General features: G+C 41.4%; 2 protein-coding genes across 2 annotated transcripts in view; one reads left to right on the forward strand and one right to left on the reverse strand.

Moving 5' to 3' along the window:
* The window catches only part of baiap3 (BAI1 associated protein 3), a 40980-nt gene extending 39343 nt beyond the window's left edge, over positions 1-1637 (reverse strand). The window contains exon 1 of the mRNA XM_089018083.1: positions 1450-1637. The gene's annotated coding sequence lies outside the window, so the exon portion shown is untranslated. The remainder of the gene's footprint in view (positions 1-1449) is intronic.
* Positions 1638-4785: 3148 nt separating this feature from the next.
* On the forward strand, positions 4786-22465 carry usp31 (ubiquitin specific peptidase 31). The gene is made up of 16 exons (XM_089018082.1): positions 4786-5914; positions 6086-6220; positions 6313-6407; positions 6481-6573; positions 7246-7381; positions 7469-7616; positions 8216-8393; positions 8554-8665; positions 8747-8841; positions 10181-10258; positions 10459-10588; positions 11539-11658; positions 11903-12128; positions 12209-12367; positions 13476-13628; positions 15106-22465. Exons 1-16 carry the CDS (start codon positions 5387-5389, stop codon positions 16491-16493), a joined length of 3774 nt encoding a protein of 1257 aa, XP_088874208.1. The 5' UTR covers positions 4786-5386; the 3' UTR covers positions 16494-22465.
* Positions 22466-22911: the final 446 nt, after the last annotated feature.

A 22911-nucleotide genomic window follows, 5' to 3' on the forward strand; every position in this document is an offset into this window, starting at 1 on the left:
GACAAAATGGCTACCCCTGAGATGGATTAAACATGAGAGAATGTCAATACTTTACAAAGCCAATATAAAGAGCATATTCTCAAGAAAATTTTGGGGGGGTTGACGTCCCCTTTTAAGCACTGAGAGAAAAATCCAGTCAGTCACTCTATTCCCAAAAGCTCCTGGTGGCTCTTGTCAAAGCACCTGAAAGCCGATTTGGCCAGTCCATTGATCCGGCGAGAGAAAACCCAGTGAAAATGAAAGCTTTTACAAGCAGTGTCTGCACCTTCGTCGAGAGGGGGGGGGAGACCCTCCCGTTTGTACGATGACAACAAGGCCTCAGTTCGCCTTATACAATCACTCACTACAAGCACTTTTGAAATAACTCAGCCATTACAGGAAAAGAAAAGGAGACAAAGGCGCTCAACCGAGCTGTAATTAAAAGCGTATGAGCAATATTGTTATGGTGCCTCTTTGAGCACCAACGAGAACAAAACACTAACCGCCGCTCAAACACTGATGCACAATATGCTCAAAAAAAAGGGTTGACGGTTATTAATTCACAACTAATTGCTGTGTGGGGTTAATTCTAAAACGGAATCAGACGGCTTCTGAAGAAAAGAAGACAAAGTTACACATAGGGAGGATATTTTTAGATGTGGAGATTTCAGACATTTGCACATATGTTGCAAAGCGTTGTTTCCTCTCACTCTAAGGCTCTCTGGTCGACGACCAGTGTTGCTTTCAAACCGTATTCTCAAATTATTTGGAACATTTCAAAAGACAGGGTTGCAGTTTTTGTGTCTGAAAAACTGCTATGCTGACCTCCCCTGATCAAATAATAACATGTCTCCCATGGCAACTTGGTGCTGTAGTTCCACTGTATTATTTTTCTGATTTTATGTTAAATGTTCTGGAAAGCACTTTGTTATCGCTACAGCTGTTGTGAAAGTGCCATATGTATATATAAATATGTATGGTATAGAACATAGACCTGTATCTTAATTAAATGAAATATAGTGGAAAAACAATTTACACTTCACAAACCTGAAAACAGGAAGAATGTCATACATGTATGGCAAAGCTTTTGGTACTTATGTGAAAAAAAAAACAATGCAAAAAATAAATACGGCGTCATTTTAATGTCATTGCAGATTTTACATCACTTCAATGTGTCCACCTTAAAATAACTTTTTTTGCCATTGTGGCAAGATAAATTAAAAAAAGTAATAGTCATGGTTTAACTTTCTCTTGTCAAACATGGGGATTCTTCATATGTTAGCGTACCTGAACTTTAGTAAGCCATTTTGATAGATATGTTAATTTAACAGCTCAACAGGTGTCAATCGACAAAGCTCGCAAGTGATATGAGTCATAACAACAAGGAAAAAAATATATTTTAACACAAAATACAAAAAAAACAATCATTTTCGTTGTTAATTAAAGGACGAGTCGTTCAGCTCGGCTTACCTGTGTGTATCCTTTGGGCAGTTATCCGCTCTCAACAATTGTTTGGTCGCCGCGACTCAAAGAGTTGCTCTCCGCGGAACCACCACACGGCTCGGGTGTGTGATCAACTTGCCAATGAGGCTTTGGATGTTTTCCTTGTGACAGGCAACAGAGAAACGCTCATTTTTAGACCTTCGAGACGCTTTGGCAAGCTCATGTGTCTCTCCCCCCATATGAGCTACCAAATATGGTCACAGGAAGCGTGGTGGTGAATTCGCCTCCTTCACAGAGCGTAGGAAATATCAAGATTATATTCGTCCGAAAAAAAATATTTAGAAAAACTACAGTAGTGACTTCGTGAAGACAAGTGTTTTGACAATTTATTTGTAATTAAGTTTTTGTGTTCTTTTAAACCACAAAAGCGTCGCCATTGTTTTTAGTGGGCTTAAATATTGAATTAATTGCGTGTTTTTCTGTTAGATTTACTATAATTACATTAGAATCAGGTGTGAGCACATATTTTGGGGGGGAATACAACCATTCAATGTCTAAACCACATCACCCTTATCTCGCACCTGAATCCATCAGTCGACTGTTGCTGAGGGATGAATCGAAGAGTGCAGGTCTTAGACCAGTCACAGTGGCTTCCAGGTAGTTCAACTTCTCGATGCCCTTTAACTTGCCAAAACTTCCATTCTGACACCAATTTGAGGCTTAAAAATACTTTTATTCCGTCTAATTAGGACTCTAAAAATGTCATTGGGACTGTGTTAGACCTTGAAGATCCTAACAGGTATCTTCTGTGAATCTGGCTTGAAATAATGATGACAGAATTTCATATCAAGTTGACCTCCATCCTTTAATGTTTAAATGTTGGCACAAAGGAAGATCAATTAGCATTTAGCTAATCACCAGGAAATGTCACTGCCCGTGATGTCGGTGATGTGAAACTATTAAATTAGTTTACATCAATGTAACTGTACATCATATGCTAATCCAGTAAAGCAGATGGCGCACACTCACATTACAATATGTTACAGTATAAGGCATATTTATCACCTCCATGTTTGTGTGTAAGAATATGCAAGCTTGTGCAGAAACGCTTTAAATAGATACATTGGTGTCATTATATGCCAGAAGGAGGGAGGTGCCTCCCCTTCTTGCACAAAATATGATATTCTCACATGCTTTTTTTTCATTGCAGAATCAAAAAGTGCGTAGCTCAGAGTTATATAATTATACGGTGTGCTTGCATCAAAGCAACCTTAGTAGTGGGGATGACATTAGAACAAGCTGACTGGTTAATGGATAAGGTCTTTCCTCTTCTCTGTCTGCTCTAATAATAATAATAATAATACATTACATTTAAAGTGCCCTTCAAAGCTCTCAAGGACACTTTACAGTCACAGACAAGCATAGGTACTATAATAAATAAAATAAAATCACAAATAGAATACAATAAATAAAATACAATTATAAAGAGAAACAAGAGAGAGCTATACAGAAAATGCAATTTTAAATAGGTGGGTTTTGGGATGGGACTTGAAAGTGGGAAGAGAATCTCTACTAAGTAAGTCGGTTAGTAGATACCACTGTGTTCAATTTTGACTTCAAAAAAGTGCTTGACATAAAATACATATGGATTTATATAGCGATATAACAACAGCTGAAGCTGGAACAAAGTGCTTCACATAATAATCAACATAAAGTAAAATAATAAACACAACAGTAACATAAAAACATGGACAAATAAATACTTGGTACTCTCTGTAGGTAATTAAACAAATGAGCCCAGGAACTATACTATACAGTACTGTAATAGGAAAAACAAGAAAGCAACAGTGTTCATTGCACATTCAAGTGAATTATATAGCCTGTTAATTTCCAATAAATTCACCCATAGTTTCCCCATTTCATGAAACCTAAAACCTCGGGTGTGTCACCGTTCGTTGCTTGTCGCTTTTAAAGACCTCTTCTACAGTGTGGCACTTGCTCACTGAGGTAAGGCCAGTCTGAGCTGTGATTGACAGGTGGCCCCGTAGAGGGAAAACCACCCGAGGACTCATTTGGGTGGAAAACAAAACAATTGACGTCCCATTTAAAATTTTCCACGTTTTTGACATTATCCCAGGCAAAAAAAAAAAAAAAAAAAAACAGGAGAACCCCCGCCACCACCTACCCGCACCCATTGCCTTGTTTCCATGGACACGTCATGAGAGAAGTTCCCCAGCTGGCTCCCTTAGCCTGCTTGAATACCAAGTGAAGAGGTTATTTTTACGACCTGTTCTCATGTGTAGGCTCTTTAATTGCTCGCCACTAATTATTTTATTTATCAGTCATGGGTTGAATGATTGCAACCTGATTAATGCTGAACCATCATGTCACCATGAAATGACCCAGTACCCTTTTTGTGTTTTGGAACGATCCAATCCATCCATTTCAGTAAGTCGGAACCGAACCTAGCAAACTTTTGCATGGCACATTTAGACAAGCAACCATTCACATTTACAGTCACACCTATGGAAATGTTTGAGTCTTCAATTAGCCGAAGACGCAATATTTGTTTTGGTAATGTGAGAAGAAACTGTAGTACCTTGAGGAAACCCCACGAAAAACCAGAACATTGATTCAAAGAGCGGAAATATATTAAATATTTCTTCTTTTTACTTCAAGATGGCGCCGCGAGAGTGGCTTCCTTTACAGCAGGTCCTGTATTTTGTTTTTCTACTTCTTCCTTTCCTTTCCTCTTACTTTCATCACTTTGCTGCTGTGAAATGGCAATTTCTCCACTGCGAAACTAATAAAGGCTAACCCAATCCAATCTAAATATAAATTGTGAATGAATACACAGTCAACTTGCTAATTAAATAATGCTGTGATGTGACTGGATCATATTAGTCAGAAATGTCCACCCTGTGAGAGCCACAATGTCAGCAAACTCAGCTCGATTGATATTTGTGTCTGGTTGCAGAAAAATAAATGATTCCATTCATTCAGTCATCTGTACTTCTTTGAAGTTCAAAGAAGGACAGATGATGGATGAAGAAACCTTTTCATCGATGGACCACTCCTGTACGACTGAGAGCTTACACAGACGTATTTATTCAGTCAATACATATCGCTCCTCTTTCTGCGACTTTGGTTTCTGTTGTAAACCCTTTAGTTTTTATCGATCTCTATCTGTATCATATTCAACTTTACACTCAAGTGGCCATTTGTTTCTTTACAAACGTGCGTGCTAATAGCGTCCTCCGCAGGTTCATTTGAAAACTGCAAACTCGAGCACTTCCTCGTTTTCTGTCATCGCTGTTAGTTCTTCGCCCGAGCGACAGGGGGCAGTATATCCACTTCTCACGCCTTGTCACTTGACTGCCAAAACAAACAGAGAGAAGAAGAAACAGAAGGTATTCGAGTATTTGGCACCCATTTACGAACTTTCCTCCCAAATATGCGAACAATGTTCAAATAATTGCGCATTTGACATGCTTTCTACGTGGAATGTCACCACGCGCTTGCCACGGCGGACTATTGCTCCTTTTTGGATCTGGACCTGCCGGATGAACAGGACCGATGACGTTTTTTTCGGCCCCTGTTTGTGTAGTTAGCGTTAGCCACATCGGCTAACACTGGCGTTCTGCGACCGAAACATAAGCCGGCGTTGGTTCATCGTGATGCGGCACTCGACCGCAAAGTGAGGCGACTCCGGGCGGAGCGCAGAGTCGCCAATCCGGACGAGACGAGCGACCGCGCCGGTTGTTCTCATTTCAGCAGTGTAGTGTTAAAGCTAAAGGAATGTTATTCACTGACTGTGTCGAGAGACTGTAGTTACAATGTTTCACCTGGCGACGGGTTAGTAAACTCCGATCGGAATTGTTTCAGCGATGTAGCTTCGGAGGACAGCAGCCGCGGAAGGTCCCTCTTGACTCGAGCTGGAGGGGGTCAGGGTGACGATACAATCATGTCGTGCAAATCCGCCACCAAGGACAAGAAGACCAGCTTCGGCAAGAAGATCTTCAGACGAGGCTCTGGGCGATCCGTGGGTAGTTTTATGAGCAGGGTCTTGAGAACGCTCACAGCCTTGTCCCACTTTGGTTCCGAAGTACAAACTGACGATGACAAGGATGACGGCGGCTTTTCAGCCTTTCACTCCGGACTTAAGGACGCACCCTTGGAGGACGGGGACCTCGGGGTGTTCCTTTCGGGCGAGAGGATTCCTGGCGTGGCTGGTTTGAAGAACCACGGCAACACCTGCTTCATGAATGCTATTCTGCAGTGCCTCAGCAACACGGAGCTGTTTGCCGAGTATCTCGTCCTGGAGCACTACAGGGAAGGCGAGGAGAACCAGGGGGATAAACCAAAGACAAATGGCATCCATCTGCAGAATAAAGCTTCTATGGCCAAGGGGGAAGTGACAGAACAACTGTCTGGACTTGTTCGGGCTTTATGGACTTTTGAGTACACCCCTCAGCACAGCCGAGACTTTAAGGTAAGGTCGAAGCATAGGAGGAGCAAAAAAAGATCCAATCACAAAAGCTTGAAACGTGAAATGAGCTTTACAAATAGACATTGTATTTTCCCCCAGTCCTGGGTCCCGTTTTTTTAAATAATAACCTAATCTGTGTGAATCCAAACATGACTACAATGCATATCGTTGCAGAATGCGGTGTCCAAAAACGCCACGCAGTTTAAAGGGAACGCTCAGCATGACGCCCAAGAGTTTCTGCTGTGGCTATTAGACCGAGTGCACGAGGACCTCAATACCGTCAACCCCGTTGGCATGCCAACCATCAGGGTGAGATTTTGACACAGTCCTTGAATGTTACATCCTGTATTATTTATGAACTTTGGTTCTGTCGTCGTCACAACACATTTGCGCTTGTTCAGCCACCTATCAACGAAGATGACCAAAACGCAGAGGGACCCTCCCCGGCCCTCTCGGCTGGCTCATTTGTTCAGGAGCTTTTTCAGGCTCAGTACAGGTAAAAGAAAATATTCTCCATTCCTTGTCCTGCGTTGACAATATGAGTTGACCAATAGTTATTCTTTTTGCAGGTCTTCCCTCACCTGCCCCCATTGCCAAAAACAGAGCAATACCTTTGACCCTTTTCTGTGCATCTCCTTATCCATTCCGCTGCCACACACGCGGTAAGTGAACAAATGGAGGTGTAAAAGTTGTCCTATTTTCATACAGACGCTCCCCAACTTACAAACAAGATACGTTCCGAACATTCGTTCGTATGGTGAATTTGTTCGTAAGTTGCTTCAGTGCTATATTTTGTATGGAATGTATGTTTAAAGCTTATGTAAGTATGTTTAAGGCTTATATAAGTATGTTCAAGGCTTGTATAAGTAACCTGTATTGGTTTATACTGAAAAATAAATATTTAATAAAACATGTTTCATAAAAACGTGTACATGTACAACTGGGGAGAGTACTACATGTTACTACAAAAATGTTCGTATGTACCATTGTTCGTAACTCGAATGTTCGTGAGTAGGGGAGCGTCTGTACGAGAGGGGTCCTCACCTCACCACAGTCCATCACTAACATTTGCCTTTTGTACAGCCCCCACCCCCATTTCAAGATCATATAACTCCAGAGCCATATAATTTCGGAATCAACTCTTTTTTTCTGATGAAACAAGAGAGTGTAAGGTTTCTTAGGCTGCATTGAATGTTTATGTAGTCCTAAAACTCAATATTTTGTGGGACCTGCAATTTGAGTGAAAATGACAAAAACCCTGGCACTGGAGTGGACACATTTTTGCACATCGTCTGGCAGTGAATGAGTTAATAATTCACATATTTGTTTCCCAGGCCGCTCTACATCACAGTGGTCTACCAGGGGAAATACTCTCACTGTTTGCGGATTGGAGTGGCCGTGCCCCTTAACAGCACCGTGTACCGCCTCCGGGAGGCTGTGTCGCGCGAGACCAAAATGCCAATGGACCAGGTGTTACTTCTGGACAACCGAATCAAATCCCCTCTTCGGGTTGTACACACACACACACACACACTTACTTGCTTTTTTTTCTTGTAGTTCATTCTGACTGAGATGTATTATGATGGCTTCCATCGTTCCTTTTGCGATGACGACGACGATCTGGACATCATCCAAGAGAGTGACTCCATCTTTGCTTTTGAGACACCGGAGACGTTTAAATTGGAGACCCTACGCACAAAAAGGGGTAATTCGCACAACACTTGGGTGAAATAATGGATTGGATTAGACTTTATTAGTGTCGCAGTAGAGAAGTTTACATTTCACAGCAGCAAAGTGATGAAAAAGTAAGAGGAAAGGAAAGGAAGAAGTAGAAAAACAAGATATAGGAGCTGCTGTCAATGCAGCCACTCTTGCGGAGCCATCTTGAAGTAAAAAAATAATGTAACAAAGCACAAAAGACACAGACATTCAATTTTAATCACTTTCTGCACCCTCTGTTGAATGAAGCAGTTCTAGATGAAAGAGGGGAGGATCAAAGCGTCCTTTTCACCAGTGGATCAGAGACGTCATTGTGAAATGTGCACGTCTGCTACAAGTTAGATGTTGAAAGCAAACACGAAGCTGTAGCATCCATAGACAAAAAGAAATTGTCTCACATCTCCTTTCCCATGTAAATCCGCTTCAATTCCAAGCCGCGAGAGATCCACATATGCATCGGCGCTCTTTCTTCTCTGTTTGTTGACTTATTTGTTAATGCACCTTCAAGTGAAACAATTATTTTTTTTTTGAATTGCAATAAATGTCATGGCAACATGAAATAAGGAAAAAAATGACTTTGTTCAGGAAGTCTTCTGGCCAACCTGAATCATAACAACTTGAAGTACGGAGTGGAAAACAACCGCACGCCATCTTTCATGCAAGGGGCTTTGACTCCCGTGGCATCCCCGACTAAGAACATGACGCCGGAGAAAATGATCTTACTCGTTTGCAACAGAGCCTGCACCGGCAACCAAGCAAAAAGGTAAATCCACCATCCTTGTTGTGACGCTACATTGGCTTTAGAAGTGCACTTGTAGATGTAAAGATATCAAAATAACACTTTATCCAAGAATACGATACCTTTGGAATGAAGAATTATCACATAACAACTAACAGACGACGCACTGATATTGTTGTTTCAGGTTCGGCTTGCCTTTTGTACTGTACATAGAGCGCACGGTCAACTGGGACACGCTGCAGAAGGAGATTTTGGAAAAAATGCGCCATCTTTTGAGACCTGGAGTCTATACTCAAGTAGGAAATTTAATGAAATGTTTTTTTTCAGTGGTTCCTTTTTTTTTGTAATGATGCATTGTGGGGCTTTTTCACGCACAGGTGGGGCCTTTCAGTCTCCGTGTTGTTGGTGTTGTTGGGATCACCTACCTCCTTCCCCAGGATGAGCGACCGCTGTGTCATCCCACGGTGGATAGGTGAGTTGTAATATTTCTCCTCTCCTGTTTCACATCAAGGAAAACACTTACCATCAATCACAACCGGCAAAAAAAACGTTTTTTTTTTTTTTTGTCTTGCAGCAACGATTCGGCGACATGCCGTAGCGTGTCTTTTAAAATGCCAGTGTAACATGTTTTTTTTCCCTGGCCTATTTAAAGCAAGCCAGAACAACACAAGCACAAAAATGAATCGATAAAAAAAGCATTTACCGTATTTTCCAGTGTATAAGGCGCAGTGTAGTATAAGGCGCACCCCCAACGAATGGTGTATTTTCCAAACTTTTCCATATATAAGGTGCACCGGACTAGAAGGCGCACCTTCAATGAATGTTTCCAAATATAATACATGCATATATAAAAGTTTCCCAAATATAAGGCACACCACATTATAAGGCGCTACAGTAGAGGCAGCGTTTTATCAAGAGTTATTCTTTCAAAATAAAACTACAGTGTGTCCAGGAAGTATTTTGCCAGTTTATATGGTGCACCCAAAAGCCTTCATTTTCGCCAAAAGATGACCCTGTGCCTTATACGCAGGTCCGCCTTATATGTAAAGTAATATTGAGACACAACGGGTTTGGCAAATACTGTCAGCAGCCACCGACTCCATTTCCTCCCCCCTGTAGAAGAAGTATCGTATTTTCCAGTGTATAAGGCACACCGGAGTATAAGGCGCACCCCCAAATGAATTGTGTGTTTTCTAACTTTTTCCATATACAGGTAACATTCGACTTACGACCGAGTTCCGTTGTGACCAAACGGTCGTAAGTCAAAATGGTCGTAAGTCGAAATTCATTCAAAATGTTGAATAGAGACTCAGACACTAAATGACTCAAACTCCCCCCTCTGGAACCATCACACAGTCGATTGCTGTGCGCGAGGGAGATGCTGGCTGGCGTTGCAATGGCAGACGTGGAATAAAAAAATTTAAAATGGTGGTCGTAAGTCGGATGTTACCTGTATGAGGCGCCACTGGACTATAAGGGGAACCTTCAATGAATGAAAAAAAAAGATTTCCAAATATAGATAAATGTTTTTCACATATAAGGAACACCACATTATAAGGCCAAACCCTCAATATTACTTCACATATAAGGCGCACCTGCGTATAAGGCGCAGGGTCATCTTTTGAAGAAAATCAAGGCTTTTGGGTGCACCGTATACACCGGAAAATACTGTATTTTTTTTTTAATCTGCCATGAACGCTTCCGTTACGAAAAAATTGCAGTTTGCTTTTTTGAATGCACAACTTTGCACTCACTAGTGTAATTCAACCATCTGCGATATGTTGGTGGCCTTTTCTTTGTGGGGGTTTCAGAGCATACAAATCCTGTGGACATGGTGGACCGCCCCATGTGAAAATTGTGGTGGAATGGGACAAAGCGACCAAAGACTAGTAAGTTGGGAGTGTCTTTTGTCATCCACACGTTATGAATTGCGGTCAAGAGGTTGAATATGTCTGTTACTACCTATGGTGGATAGCAGCCAAGCAATAAAGCATATATTCATTAGCCTCTGCCAAGTTTTGTCATGTCCAAAATTAATTAAAAACTGAACACCACCAATGGACTATTTTTTTTTTTTTTTAAATCGCAGTTTGTTCGGACACACGGAGGACGAATACATCCCCGACGCCGAGAGCGTGTACCTGCACAAAGAACAGCACCACCAGCCACAATCCTGCACGCTGGCTCAGTGTTTCCAGCTTTACACCAAAGAGGAGCAGGTGAAGAGTCAAAACATGGAGATGAAGGCGTGATGTAATTCATTCGGATCCAACCTAAGTTCAGTAAACAGGAAGACCAAAAAAATACAATAAAAAAATACAGTCCAATAAAATGCAGCGAGTATGCTTGTGCAGACGCTCCCCAACATAGGAACATTCAAGTTACGACCAATGGCACACACAAACATTTTTGTGGGTACAGTATGTCGAAAAATATTCCGACACAGATGCTGTAAGTTAGATTTTGTATTGCGCGCCTTTTTCCGGCCGAGCTCGCTTGTGATTGGCTGCGTAGAGTATGATGCCCCAGGAGGACGCAATGCATAACAAAAAGTAATGGCTGCTGGCACGTCATTCAGTCATAACGTGCCAGCAGCTTCAGTCATGGCTTACTGAAGACCGAACGATATATGTCGTCGTACTAAAGTAGGTATGAATTTATTTTACGACTGTCAGAGCATCTTTGTTTTCTACTTCCCTGTTCAGTGTTTGACTTAAACATACATTCCATACAAAATATAGCACTGAAGCAACTTACGAACAAATTCACCTTACGAACGACTGCTCGGTAAGTATCTCGTTAGTAAGGTGGGGAGCGTCTGTAACTTGAAAATGTTGCATATCCAGATGATCATAAACTGAGAAGTACGCGTATAGGGAAAAAAATAAAAATGTCGCCAATGTCTGCTCACCGTGTCTCCATTTTTGCTCACTATATGTCAAATGGGATCTTTTCTCCCATGTTGTATCTCGGTGCTCATTCTGACAGAAATAACAGAGTCTGTAACTCTCTGTGGTTTTACTGTCTCTTTAATTCCAAATGCTACGTTAGAACTAAACTAGACACCAGAAATGAGGACCAAGATAAACATTGTGGCTCCACTCGCTTTAAAAAAACCATGCGCCATTTCTACCCCCCTTTTTTTAATCTGGGTTTTCGTGCATTTCAGTTGGCCCCAGATGACGCCTGGCGCTGCCCACATTGCAAACAGCTCCAACAAGGCCGCATCAAACTGAGCTTATGGACCCTGCCGGATGTGCTCATACTGCACCTCAAGCGCTTCAGACAGGTGATCTGCAAGGCCTTCAATTGAAATAAACAATACACTTATTTTTCTTTCGCATATTTTGTGGTGGTTGCTTCTGCGCCATTTTGAGCCATTCTGAAACATGCTGCAATGAATGTATTTTGGTTTATTTCAATCAGTTTTGTATACCTTGGCAATCTAGTTAAATTCATTTTTAGAATCTGGCCCCCTTTTTTCAGATAATAGACAAAATATTACTTCTATCAACTCCATATTTTGCACATAGGAGGGTGATCGTAGGGTCAAGATGCAAAACATGGTGAGATTCCCTCTTATGGGAATGGACATGGCGCCTCACGTGGTGAAAAGAAGCCAAAGTAGCTGGAGTCTACCCTCGCACTGGTCACCGTGGAGAAGACCCTACGGTCTGGGGAGAAACCCGGATGACTTCCTGTACGACCTCTACGCCGTTTGTAACCATCACGGGAGCATGCACGGAGGCCACTATACGGGTAACGCTGACCGTACGGGAGCGCGCCAGTATTTTATTTCTTTATTTTTTAAAGCAACATTTCCCCATGTGCGCTCGCAGCCTGCTGCAAGAACTCCGTCGACGGTCAGTGGTACTGCTTTGATGACAGCGAGGTGGCACCAGTAGCCGACGACGATGTATGTCAACAGACAGCTTACATACTCTTCTACCAACGCAGAACCGCCATTCCCTCTTGGTCGGCCAACAGCTCTGTTGCTGGTCAGTTTTTGGCAGATTATTTGATTAAGTTTCAAAATTAGGCTGTTAAATAATGTGGAGTAAATAACGTATTTTCCGGTGTATAAGGCGCACCGGAGTATAAGGTGCACCCCAAATAAAGGCCGTATTTTCACAATTTTTCCATATATAAGGTGCAGCGGACTATAAGGCGCACCCCCAGTGAATGAATTAAATGTTTTCCAAATATAATATATACATCTAGAAAGGTTTTCCAAATATTAGGCACACCGCATTATGAGGCGCTACAGTAGAGGCTGGGTTACGCAATACCGTATTTTACGGTGTACAAGGTGCACCCAAAAGCCTTCATTGTCTTTAAAAGATGAACCTGCGCCTTATATGTGAAGTAATATTGAGCCACAACAGGCCTCGCAACTCCTGTCAGCAGCCACCGACTCCGTTTCCCCCTGTAGTGGAAGTGGTGCATGTTGGGGTAATTCGGTATACAAACATATTTAAACATCTTTTTGCATCGTTTTGTTTTGGACTTCCTGAATGTCATATCCTGCCTGCCTGAAATGATGTCACATCCTATTACGTCACATCCTATCACATCACATCCTGTCCGTCTTACATAAATGCTCTCCCAGCGCGTCAATCTCTCTCTCCCTTTCTGTCTTAAAATAACTTATTCTTTTCAACACCTGGCTTCCTGCCGATTTCACCATCCCACTTCTAACACCCTGAAGAGCCATGAACCAGGAACGAACGATCACTTTTAATCCATCAGTGCATAACCCCAGCCTCTACTGTAGTGCCTTATACTGTGGTGTGCCTTATATTTGATAAACATATATTTATATATTCTATTTGGAAATCTTTTTTTCATTAATTGAAGGTGCGCTATATAGTCTGGTGTGCCTTATATACCGGAAAATACAGTACTTCTTCTACACGGGGGGATGGAATGGAGTCGGTGGCTGCTGACAGTAGTTGCCACACCTGTTGCGGCTCAATATTACTTCACATATAAGGTGCAGGGTCATCTTTTCAAGGCTTTTGGGTGCACCTTATACACTGGAAAATACTTCCTGGACACACTATAGTTTTATTTTGAAAGTATAACTCTTGATAAACCATTTTACAGGCTCTACCAGTTCTTCTCTATGCGACCACTGGATTAACAGACTACCCGGGAGCAGACCTGCTAGTCTGGCGTCAGGCGCCTCGTCTCGACGTACCTCACTTGCTTCGCTGGCGGAGTCGGTGGAATTCACTGGAGAGCGTAGCGAAGACGACGGTGAGGCCAAACCTCGCTTTGTTTAATCTCTATTGACACAAAAGAGCCCAGCGTTAGACTGTGTCAAATAGTCAATTATGTGGAGTGCTTGCTCACCTATTAAATGTAAAATAAATGAAAAAAATCTGAAAATTGAATAATTGTCTAAAGACCAAAAACAAACAAGGCAACACCCTGTGAGATGACGGACAGGCCATGTCAAACTGAAACAGATGTTAGCCCGCGCCTGCTGTTTGTGGCTCACATAATGAGGGGCTCGCACAACACACCGCTGCCTCAGCTTATATGCTTTCCAAGAGTTTGTCGCCAGTATACACAACCTTATGTAATTTATTATCGCGGGTGTATAGCAACGCGCTTCCTGCTTGGGTAGTATTTAATGAGCCAGAACATGCAGACACAGTTAATTGAGGGGTTGTCGTGTATGTATCCATGATTTGTTCGTTTATTTAAAGTACCTATCAAAGTTTGAAGAAAAAAAAAAACTATTTTAACTCATTCACATGTAAAAATGTGTCCACTCCAGTGCCAGGGTTTTTGTCATTTTCGCTCATATTCCAGGACCCACAGAATATTGAGTTTTAGGACTACGTCAACATTCAATTCAGCGTAAGAAACCCTCTTTTTCATCAGAAAAGAATAGTTAATTCCGAAGTTATATGGGTCTGGAGTTATCTGAGCTTGAATTGGGGGCGGCTGTACAAAATACAATACAATACGTCCATATTGATTTATATAGCACTTTAACAACAGCTGAAGCTGTAACAGAGTGCTAATATGGACTAAATACAAATGCTCCCCCCCTCATGGAAGGGAAAAACATTGCCAGAGGTCTGACCAGCACTTTAAAAATATCTCATGACTGTAAAGTGTTCTTGAGAGGTTTGAAAGGCGCTTATCAATGAAATGTATTATTATTCTGATTCATCGGCACCCTCCGCAAGAAAAAACAAAACCCGCAAAAATTTGCAAATGGCGCTCCATGTCATATTTTTCATTTCCCAATAAATTCAGGAATGGCAGCGAAAGAGTTAACTGAAGTCCAAATTAGTGAAAAACTAGTTTTCAAATTTGAAGTCAAAAATAATGTTTTTGTGGTTTACATTGGACAATTTTAAATTTTTGTTTGGACTTCAGAAAGCATATTGACACTAGATTTGCTTTCGCGGGCCAAATAAAATGATGTGGTGGGCCGGATTTGGCCCCCGGGCCTCGACTTTGACACCTTGTGTTTTAAACACTTCCAATTTTTTTTAATTATATTTTGGAGATGTTTTATTTGTAGATTTATTTAACGACTCCAATGTTCAAGCCTTACAACTTTCTCGTTTTTTTTTAATTTTACTCTTGATGGGTGGGCAGGCACTCGAAAGAAGATCTAACCAGAGACCCGTAATGTGTTTTCTTAAAAAACAATTATTTAGTCATCAGTTTGTTTTGTTTGACGTCTTTCATGAAATCTTTGTTTGTTTTAAAGGCGGTTTCTCCGTTCGACCCTTTGTGAGGAGCATTCAACGTCAAAGCACCACTTCCAGGTCATCCGTAGCAAGCCCATTAGCCTTCAGCGACAGCGGCGGCGTCAAACCCTCGTGGTCGCTTTCGGCCAAGCTCCAAATGCGCTCCAACTCTCCCTCGCGCTTCTCTTTGGACTCTCGTTGCTCGCCCCCCCTTGAGAAAATCGGCGAGTCTTGCGACGACTCAGTGTCTACCTCCTGCTTTGGCGGATATAGCCGACACGAGCGCTACTACGGCGCTAAGACGCCGCTATCGGTGATGGAGGGTAACTACGGCGAGCAGGAAAACAACAAAAGATTTTTGGACATGATGTACTGCCACGCTCGCACGCCCGTGGAGAAGATGACGGAAAACAACAACCAGATCACGGCCGTCGACCAAAACATTCAAAACGTCCCTTCGAAAGAACAGAAGCGGAAGAGCAACGTGTCCAAAACGGAAAGCGCCGGCATCGCTAAAACCACCAAAGCGGAGACAGGAAAAAGCTCCAAGAAGCGCCTTTGCTCAACCCACAAACCTTCGCCGTCGGAAACGCCCGCAAGCACGCCCGCCAGCACGCCCATGAAAGGGAAAAAGGCCACAGCCACGAAAGATAAGAAAAGCATATCCACTCCTGGCGGGACCCCTTCGAAAACCAAGGATTCCATCCCGCCAGCGGGCTCCACGCCGCAACGTCGGCTGTGCGTTCGCTCGACGCCTCAATCGTCAGCATCGCCTTCTCCTACCACCAAGAAAAACCTCGGCGTCCATGACAAAATCCCAGAAAACACTCACAAGCGTCACGTGGAGCGAAGCTTCAGTCGGGATTCCGTTGTTAGCGCCCAACGAGCGACCATCGCGGCGCGCTCTGCCCTTCCCAACATGGCGGAGAGCAAGCGGCTAGAACGGAGATCCGTGCGCAGCTCCAGTAGTAGCTCCTCCGTCACTAGCTTGCGCTCGCCCAGCGTGTCCACCAGAGACCCTCAGCGTGGCAGCAAATCCGAAGACAAAGGCTTATCCTTCTTCAAGAACGCCTTAAGACAACGGGAAAGCCGCCGGTCGGCCGATTTGGGGAAAAGCAACCTGCTCTTCAAAAAGACCTCGGAGAGGACGTGCAAGCAAAACGGACAAATCAAGGAGGCTAGTAACCAACAAGTCAAAACGCCGGACGCCGCCGCTCCTCCGCCGCCAGCAGGCGCTCCAAAATCCGAACCCGTCAAGCCTTCGGGCTCTCTTGGTCGATCCCTGTTGCAAGTAGGCAAGTCCAAGTCTTCCGCAGCGGACGTGAGTCTCAAGTCTCCCGCGAATGGGAAGAAACCACCCGAAAAGAAGACATCTTCTTCCCGGAAGCTGTCGTTGGGCACGCAGTAGCCTCGATAACGCAGCGAACGTACGTACATCATCTCTCGAAATGCAGCTACTGTACATTCTTTGTGCCTACCTTCTACTTATAGCGATAAATATTCAAACTTGACACACTCACACCCTAAAAATTCAGCCCAGTTCAAGAATTTTAATCCTACCCATGGCTGGATTTACACTGCAGGTCCATGTGCCCAATTCCCAATAAATGTATTGCGTTGTACCCCCATCCTGTAGCATCTTGGCACCAAGAAAGTATAATTAAAGGACAACCGACACCATTTTTTTGCTTCCTAACTGACATCAGAAAAACGTTTTATAGCATCTAAAATACCCAAAACACGCAGGCTGATATTTTTATTCAAATGCAAAACACCAATAAAAATGACAAAGTGTCCCAAAACTACTTCAAAATGACGTCAGAAAGTTTCAGTTTCAGAAGGTCCCGCCCCCTTGTTTGTGACATCACGCCAGGACGTCTTGCCTTGCTTGAGAATCAAAACAATGGCTTCAGATTCGGGGAAGATACTTTCTTGTTATGAATATGATTCCAGTTATGAATATGATTCAAATAGTTCTGAAGAGGAAAGCGTAAATGTTTGCAATCAATTAAAGAAGTCCTTCCGTCTCATTTTGAGGCGTCTGGACTCCAATGTAGCGCCCAGAAAATGCACAAGATGGCGCCCAAGCTCCGTTGGAAATGGGCTGATTTGTCTGTTAGGAATGTGTCAACTAGTATCAAATAGTAGTCTTGGTGCAACACACAACGATTCATCATTGCGTTATTTATGTTTTTTTCCTTCTAATTTCGCCATCAACACGAAGTTTTCAGACCAAACAAAGTACCAAAAATCCTTTTTTTAGCAGGGTTTGCATTTTTTGTTTGTTTTTTACAAGCATTTCAACTGACACATATTCAAGATGTTTTTCTTTATAACGATAGAACACGAGACACTGAAATTGCACATAATACAACATGCGTATGTAAATAATCAAAATATGAAACATTTCATAGCTTCTAGTTGAGTATTGAAGCTTATATGGACCATTTTTATTTGTCGATTTATGTAGTTTTTTTTTGGGGGGTGGGGTGGCTGTAGTTTAGATTTACAGCATTCTTTTTTAATTGTAATTTTTTTACATGTTTATTTGCATTGCTTGGGTGTGTTTACCTCATTTCGATGATCTCAAGCCAGGGTGTATCCCATCTGTGGTCTTCTGCCACATTCACAGATTTTGGTTGATGTCACATGTCCTAATGGTTCCACAGGAGAACTAAAATAATAATAACAATAGATAAATAAATATTAAAGTTGTGTCACTGGAAGCATGCAGTGTAAACCCACATTTCATGAATGACCCCTAAATTGGGTTTCTCAACATAAATGTCATGCAAAGCCCTGAGGGAAAATATTTTTTTTTAAAAAGGTCAGTAATTAACATTACAACCCACTGTAAACTAGTCCGATTGGTCTGCAAATTTTCTAATATTTAACAGCTATTTTTGTTGACATTTTGTTGTGAAAGAAATGTTTTTCGTAGCTTTTTTTAAGGAGTTATGAATGACACCCTTCCAAAATAAAGTAGTAAATAATCATATATATTCCGTAGTTATAAATGCGTTGACATAGAAAGTACAGTACTGTGATACCTCGGTGTATGAACCCCTTGGCTTACGAACTTTTCGGTTTACGAACGTTACATTTTTGAAAATTTTACCTTGGCATACAAACTTTTTTCATACACGGAGCTGCCTCCATGATTGATGTGTTGTTTGCGAACGAGCCCGTTCTTCGTACAACAAAATGGCAGCCGACTGTTTTTGTCCTCTATTCCCCGCCCCCAGTCGCCCACATGATTGGTCAAGAACGCAGAAGTGAAGGTGGGTGGTTTAAACATTAAAGAGACAGGCAGACGACAGTGAGAGAGTTTCAACTTTGATAGTTCAAAGGCAGAGTGTAGACTGCAAGGTTAAAATATACCATCAATCAAGATCCACATACAACCCGCACAAGCCATCTGTGTGCACTTGATGCAAAAAGCGATCAACCCAGCTAAACAGAACACAATTGATGAGGAACTAGATAAAATTATCACAAAGAAAGCACCTACAAGGGATCATTCCTCAAGATGGTGAAAGAAGAAGGTTACATTCCTCATCAAGTGTTTAATGCTGATGAAACCGGCCACTCCATTCCATCAAGCCATCAACGACCATCACAAAGGTAAATAAAACCACTTTATTATACAGTACAGTTTATTTCTTTCATTGTAATACCATAGCACATTTATTATACATAAAATAAGGTATATTTTGTGTAGTTGTAAGTCTTAGAAAATAGAACATTGTGTTTTATGGGGACCTGGGAACGGATTATTCTCATTTTAATGGTTTCCTATGGGAAATTAATTTTTGGGTTACACACTTTTCGCCTTACACACTCTGTCTGGGAACCAATTAAGTTCGTAAGCCAAGGTATCACTCTATATAGTATGACGTGTTGTTTTTACATCTTTCCAAAAGGAAAATAAATCATAAGCGCCTTTTCAACACGAATAAACGCAAACTGATACAAGTCGACGTCACACTATATGCATCATGTAGTAGGAATGTCATATTTTTCTGTCGTTCACTAGTTTCCTTTCCCTCCAGTAAGTCACGTCAGCGATATCACTAGAAACGTTTGGCGACGTAACGTCTTTTTCGCATCGTGTCATTTCACGCCTGAGACTTGTGACTCGTAGAAAAAGGGTATTTTCTTGTCGTGTGACCCGACGCCCCTCTCCATGGGGCGCCGATAACGGCGACATCGCTTCAATCCGACTGCTCAATTTAAAACACGGATGAGCCCAAGCGGAAGCATCTCTCTTTAACCTACCTCTCTTTTTGTGTACCGTATTTTCCGGTGTATAAGGCGCACGGGAGTATAAGGCGCACCCCTATTGAATGGTGTATTGAAATGGAGTCAGTGGGTGCTAACAGTAATTTGCGAGACCTGCTATGGCTCAATATTACTTCACATATAAGGCGCACCTGCGTATAAGGCGCAGGGTCATCTTTTGAAGAAAATCAAGGCTTTTGGGTCTGCCTTATACACGGGAAAATACGGTACTTTCATCTACCTGAAAATACAGTAAAGTCTCGTTATATCGATATTCTCGGGAGTCGGGATATAACCGGACTATCGATATATCCGATCCTGCGGCATGTAAATTTCCTCCTTGCGTTCATAGAAATAGTATCATAATAAGCAGTACTATCGATATAACGAGACTTTACTGTACATCTATCGCATTCTCATAACATCACATATTTGCTGGTTTAAGCATCCATGGTGTTTAAAAAAAACACGCACACAAAAATGTTCTCATTCTGATTCATTTACTTTTAAGTACAGTAAAGTCTCGTTATATCGATATCGGCTATATCGATAGTACTGCTTATTACGATACTATTTCTATGAACGCAAGGAGAAACTTTACATGCCGCAGGATCGGATATATCGATAGTCCGGTTATATCAATATTTTTTCCGACTCCCGAGAATATCGATATAACGAGACTTTACTGTACTTTGAAAATAAAAAGATATTTTTTTTAACCAGCAACTGGCAGTAATGTGCTTCCATATTAACTCATTCACTGCCATTCCGAAATTTCTTCGGGAATTGAAAATATGACGTAGAGCGCCATTGTTGAATTTGATCGGGTTTTGTTTTTTTCTTGTTTGGGTGCCGATAAAGCGCTGGCTATGGCCTCTGACAATGTTTTTTTTCCTTCAAGGGGGCAGCATTTCCTTTTTTTCCCCATGTTAGCATTTTGTTCCAGCTTCAGCTGTTGTTAAAGCGCGATAGAAACCAATATGTATGTATTGCATTGTATTTTAGACAGCCGCCCTCATTTCAAGCTCACATAACTCCAGACCCATATCATTTAGGAAATAACTCTTTCTGATGAAAGAAGAGACTCTACGGTTTCTAACGCTCTATTGAATGTTTATGTAGTCCTAACATATCCTATATTCTGTGGGTCCTGGAATTCAAGTGACAATGACAAAAACCATGGTACTGGAGTGGACACATTTTTGCACATGGTCTGGCAGTGAATGAGTTAACGTCTCCATATTATATCGCACTTTGACATCCACTATTTACGTGACTTTTTCCCCCTTTTTAACCACACGCGTTGCTCTTTAAAAACGGCAATGAATTTGTCTTCCGGTCGTTTTCAAGTAGCATTGGAGTAATACTAGTTGCAACTTATAGGGATGTACAGAAGGCATGCTTGCACCGTGAACGCTCGAGCATGCTCGTCATGAACTATGCAAAACTCTTACCGCCGAAAATCACACGGCTTCATTTTGCACACGTCATGCTCATTATCGCCCCTTTGTTTATTTTGAGCTCTGGGTGCTCCGATGTAAAAATATATCTTATCTCGCCATCCATTACTAATCGGCTTATTCTCACGAGGCATGCTGGAACTTACCCAAGCTGTCTTCTGAAGCGGGGGACACCCTGAACTGGTTACCAGCCGATCGCAGGCTACGCATACCATCCGTGCTCACAATCACACCTAGGGACAATTTAGAATATTTCATTAGCCTGCCGTGCAGATTTTTTAAATGTCGGAGGAATCGGAAAAAAAAAAAAAAACACACAGGCACGGGGAGAACGTGCAAGCTCTACACAGGAAGGTCAAAGCCAGAATTGAACTTTCTGCACTGTGAGGCGGAGGTGCTGTGCGAACCAGTTCATCACTGTGGGGGGCGGAGGGGGGAAGACATACACATATACACACCAGCAGTGCGCAACACTACGGCTATGATTTTTGTTTCTGGAAATGTTTACCACACCCTACAAAAATAAACATTGTCTATTTAATGTAAGGCAATCAATAGCTCATGAGTAGTTTATGCAGCAAAATGCAATAACCATAGTAATACATTTCTAGTTTTGTACGATAGTATAACATTCAACTAGATATAATGGAGGCGTGATCATTATGTCATACACTAAATGACAAAAGACCTGCTGGTAAATTATATATATATACATACACACAACAGAATGCTTCTTTTTTCATTGCAGTGCATATATTATATATAGAAAGCCTTGATAAAGTATCATGTGTACTGAATGTTTTGAGATACAATGAAATTATGAGCTGTAAAACTCATTGAATGTCTGTTTTTATGAAATGAAATGCATTTTTTTAAGTTTCCTTTTGTTGCTGTTGTTTTAAAAATAATAAACCAACAATTTAGGACATTTGAATGCGGAATGAAAGCACATCATGTCTAAGTTGTACTCTTAATAGATTTGTACAATCCACTTTTTACTATTGTTTTTTTAATTTTATTTTATCATGCCAGTTTATTAAAGATAATGCAACAACTTGCAATAAATGCCCCTCTTTTCCTCACCAAGAGTGCTGTTATTTTCTTCCGCACGTAAAAAAAAAAGCGTTTTTTAAGTTTATACTTTCATATGCAGCAAGGGGAATGTCATTTTAAACATCACCCAAATTTTCTGTGGCATTTTATTTTTTATTGTGTATGCACTTTTCTATTTTTTTCATGAAATGGACAATTATGTACATGTATTGCTGGTTTACTATGTAAAGTAGAAAAAAAAAAAAAAAAAATACAAATTACGTCACTGTTGCTTTTTTAAACACTTTTACACTCTAGAGGACGCTGTTTTCTCAAAAATCTTCCACGGCATAACACCGTATATAAAGTTTTATAAAATTCCATGCCCGAATTGATTTAATATTCGAACAATATACATTTAATCGACTCATTGTATTTTTATCAACATTTCCACGTCACTTCTTGCCTCCTCTTGTTCTGCATTGTATGACTAAGGGATCGATTATGATTGATATTTGGCAGCTAAAGGTTACGCACATGAACCGAGTCTTACAAAACGTTACTTTCATCGCTATAATGACTTGGAAGGATAACCGCTGAGAAGGAGTCAATCGTTGGAAGATGGGAGCAAAAAAAAAAAACAATGGTGCTAAACTACTTCTGCTTTGATTGCTTCGGATCAGGTGTCATATCAGTACGTTTCTTGAAGAAACGTGTAGAAACGGATGAGGCTATAGGAGCGTTTGTTTTGTATCACAAAAAAACGAGAAAACAGGAAGCCACAAACAGACAGGAAGGAAAGTGTGATTTATGATCAGAAGTTGTGATTATTATTTTTTTAATTTAAGATGAGGTCTTTGTGAAATTGTGAGTACATCAGAATTGAGAAAAGGGGCTTTTATCACTGGACAAGACATGATAAGATAGGACAGTCTGATTTTTTTTTATCATGGGCCAGATGCGTATGAACTATGAATAAGGAGCGTTAGATTTCTACCCCAAGCAAAGGACACTAAAGAACAAAAAGAAAAAGAAACGACAGTTTGAATTTTA

The sequence above is a fragment of the Hippocampus bargibanti genome, linkage group LG17 (genome assembly GCF_051943395.1).
Source record: "Hippocampus bargibanti isolate YZ-2025 linkage group LG17, ASM5194339v1, whole genome shotgun sequence".
Classification (NCBI taxonomy): Eukaryota; Metazoa; Chordata; class Actinopteri; order Syngnathiformes; family Syngnathidae; genus Hippocampus; species Hippocampus bargibanti.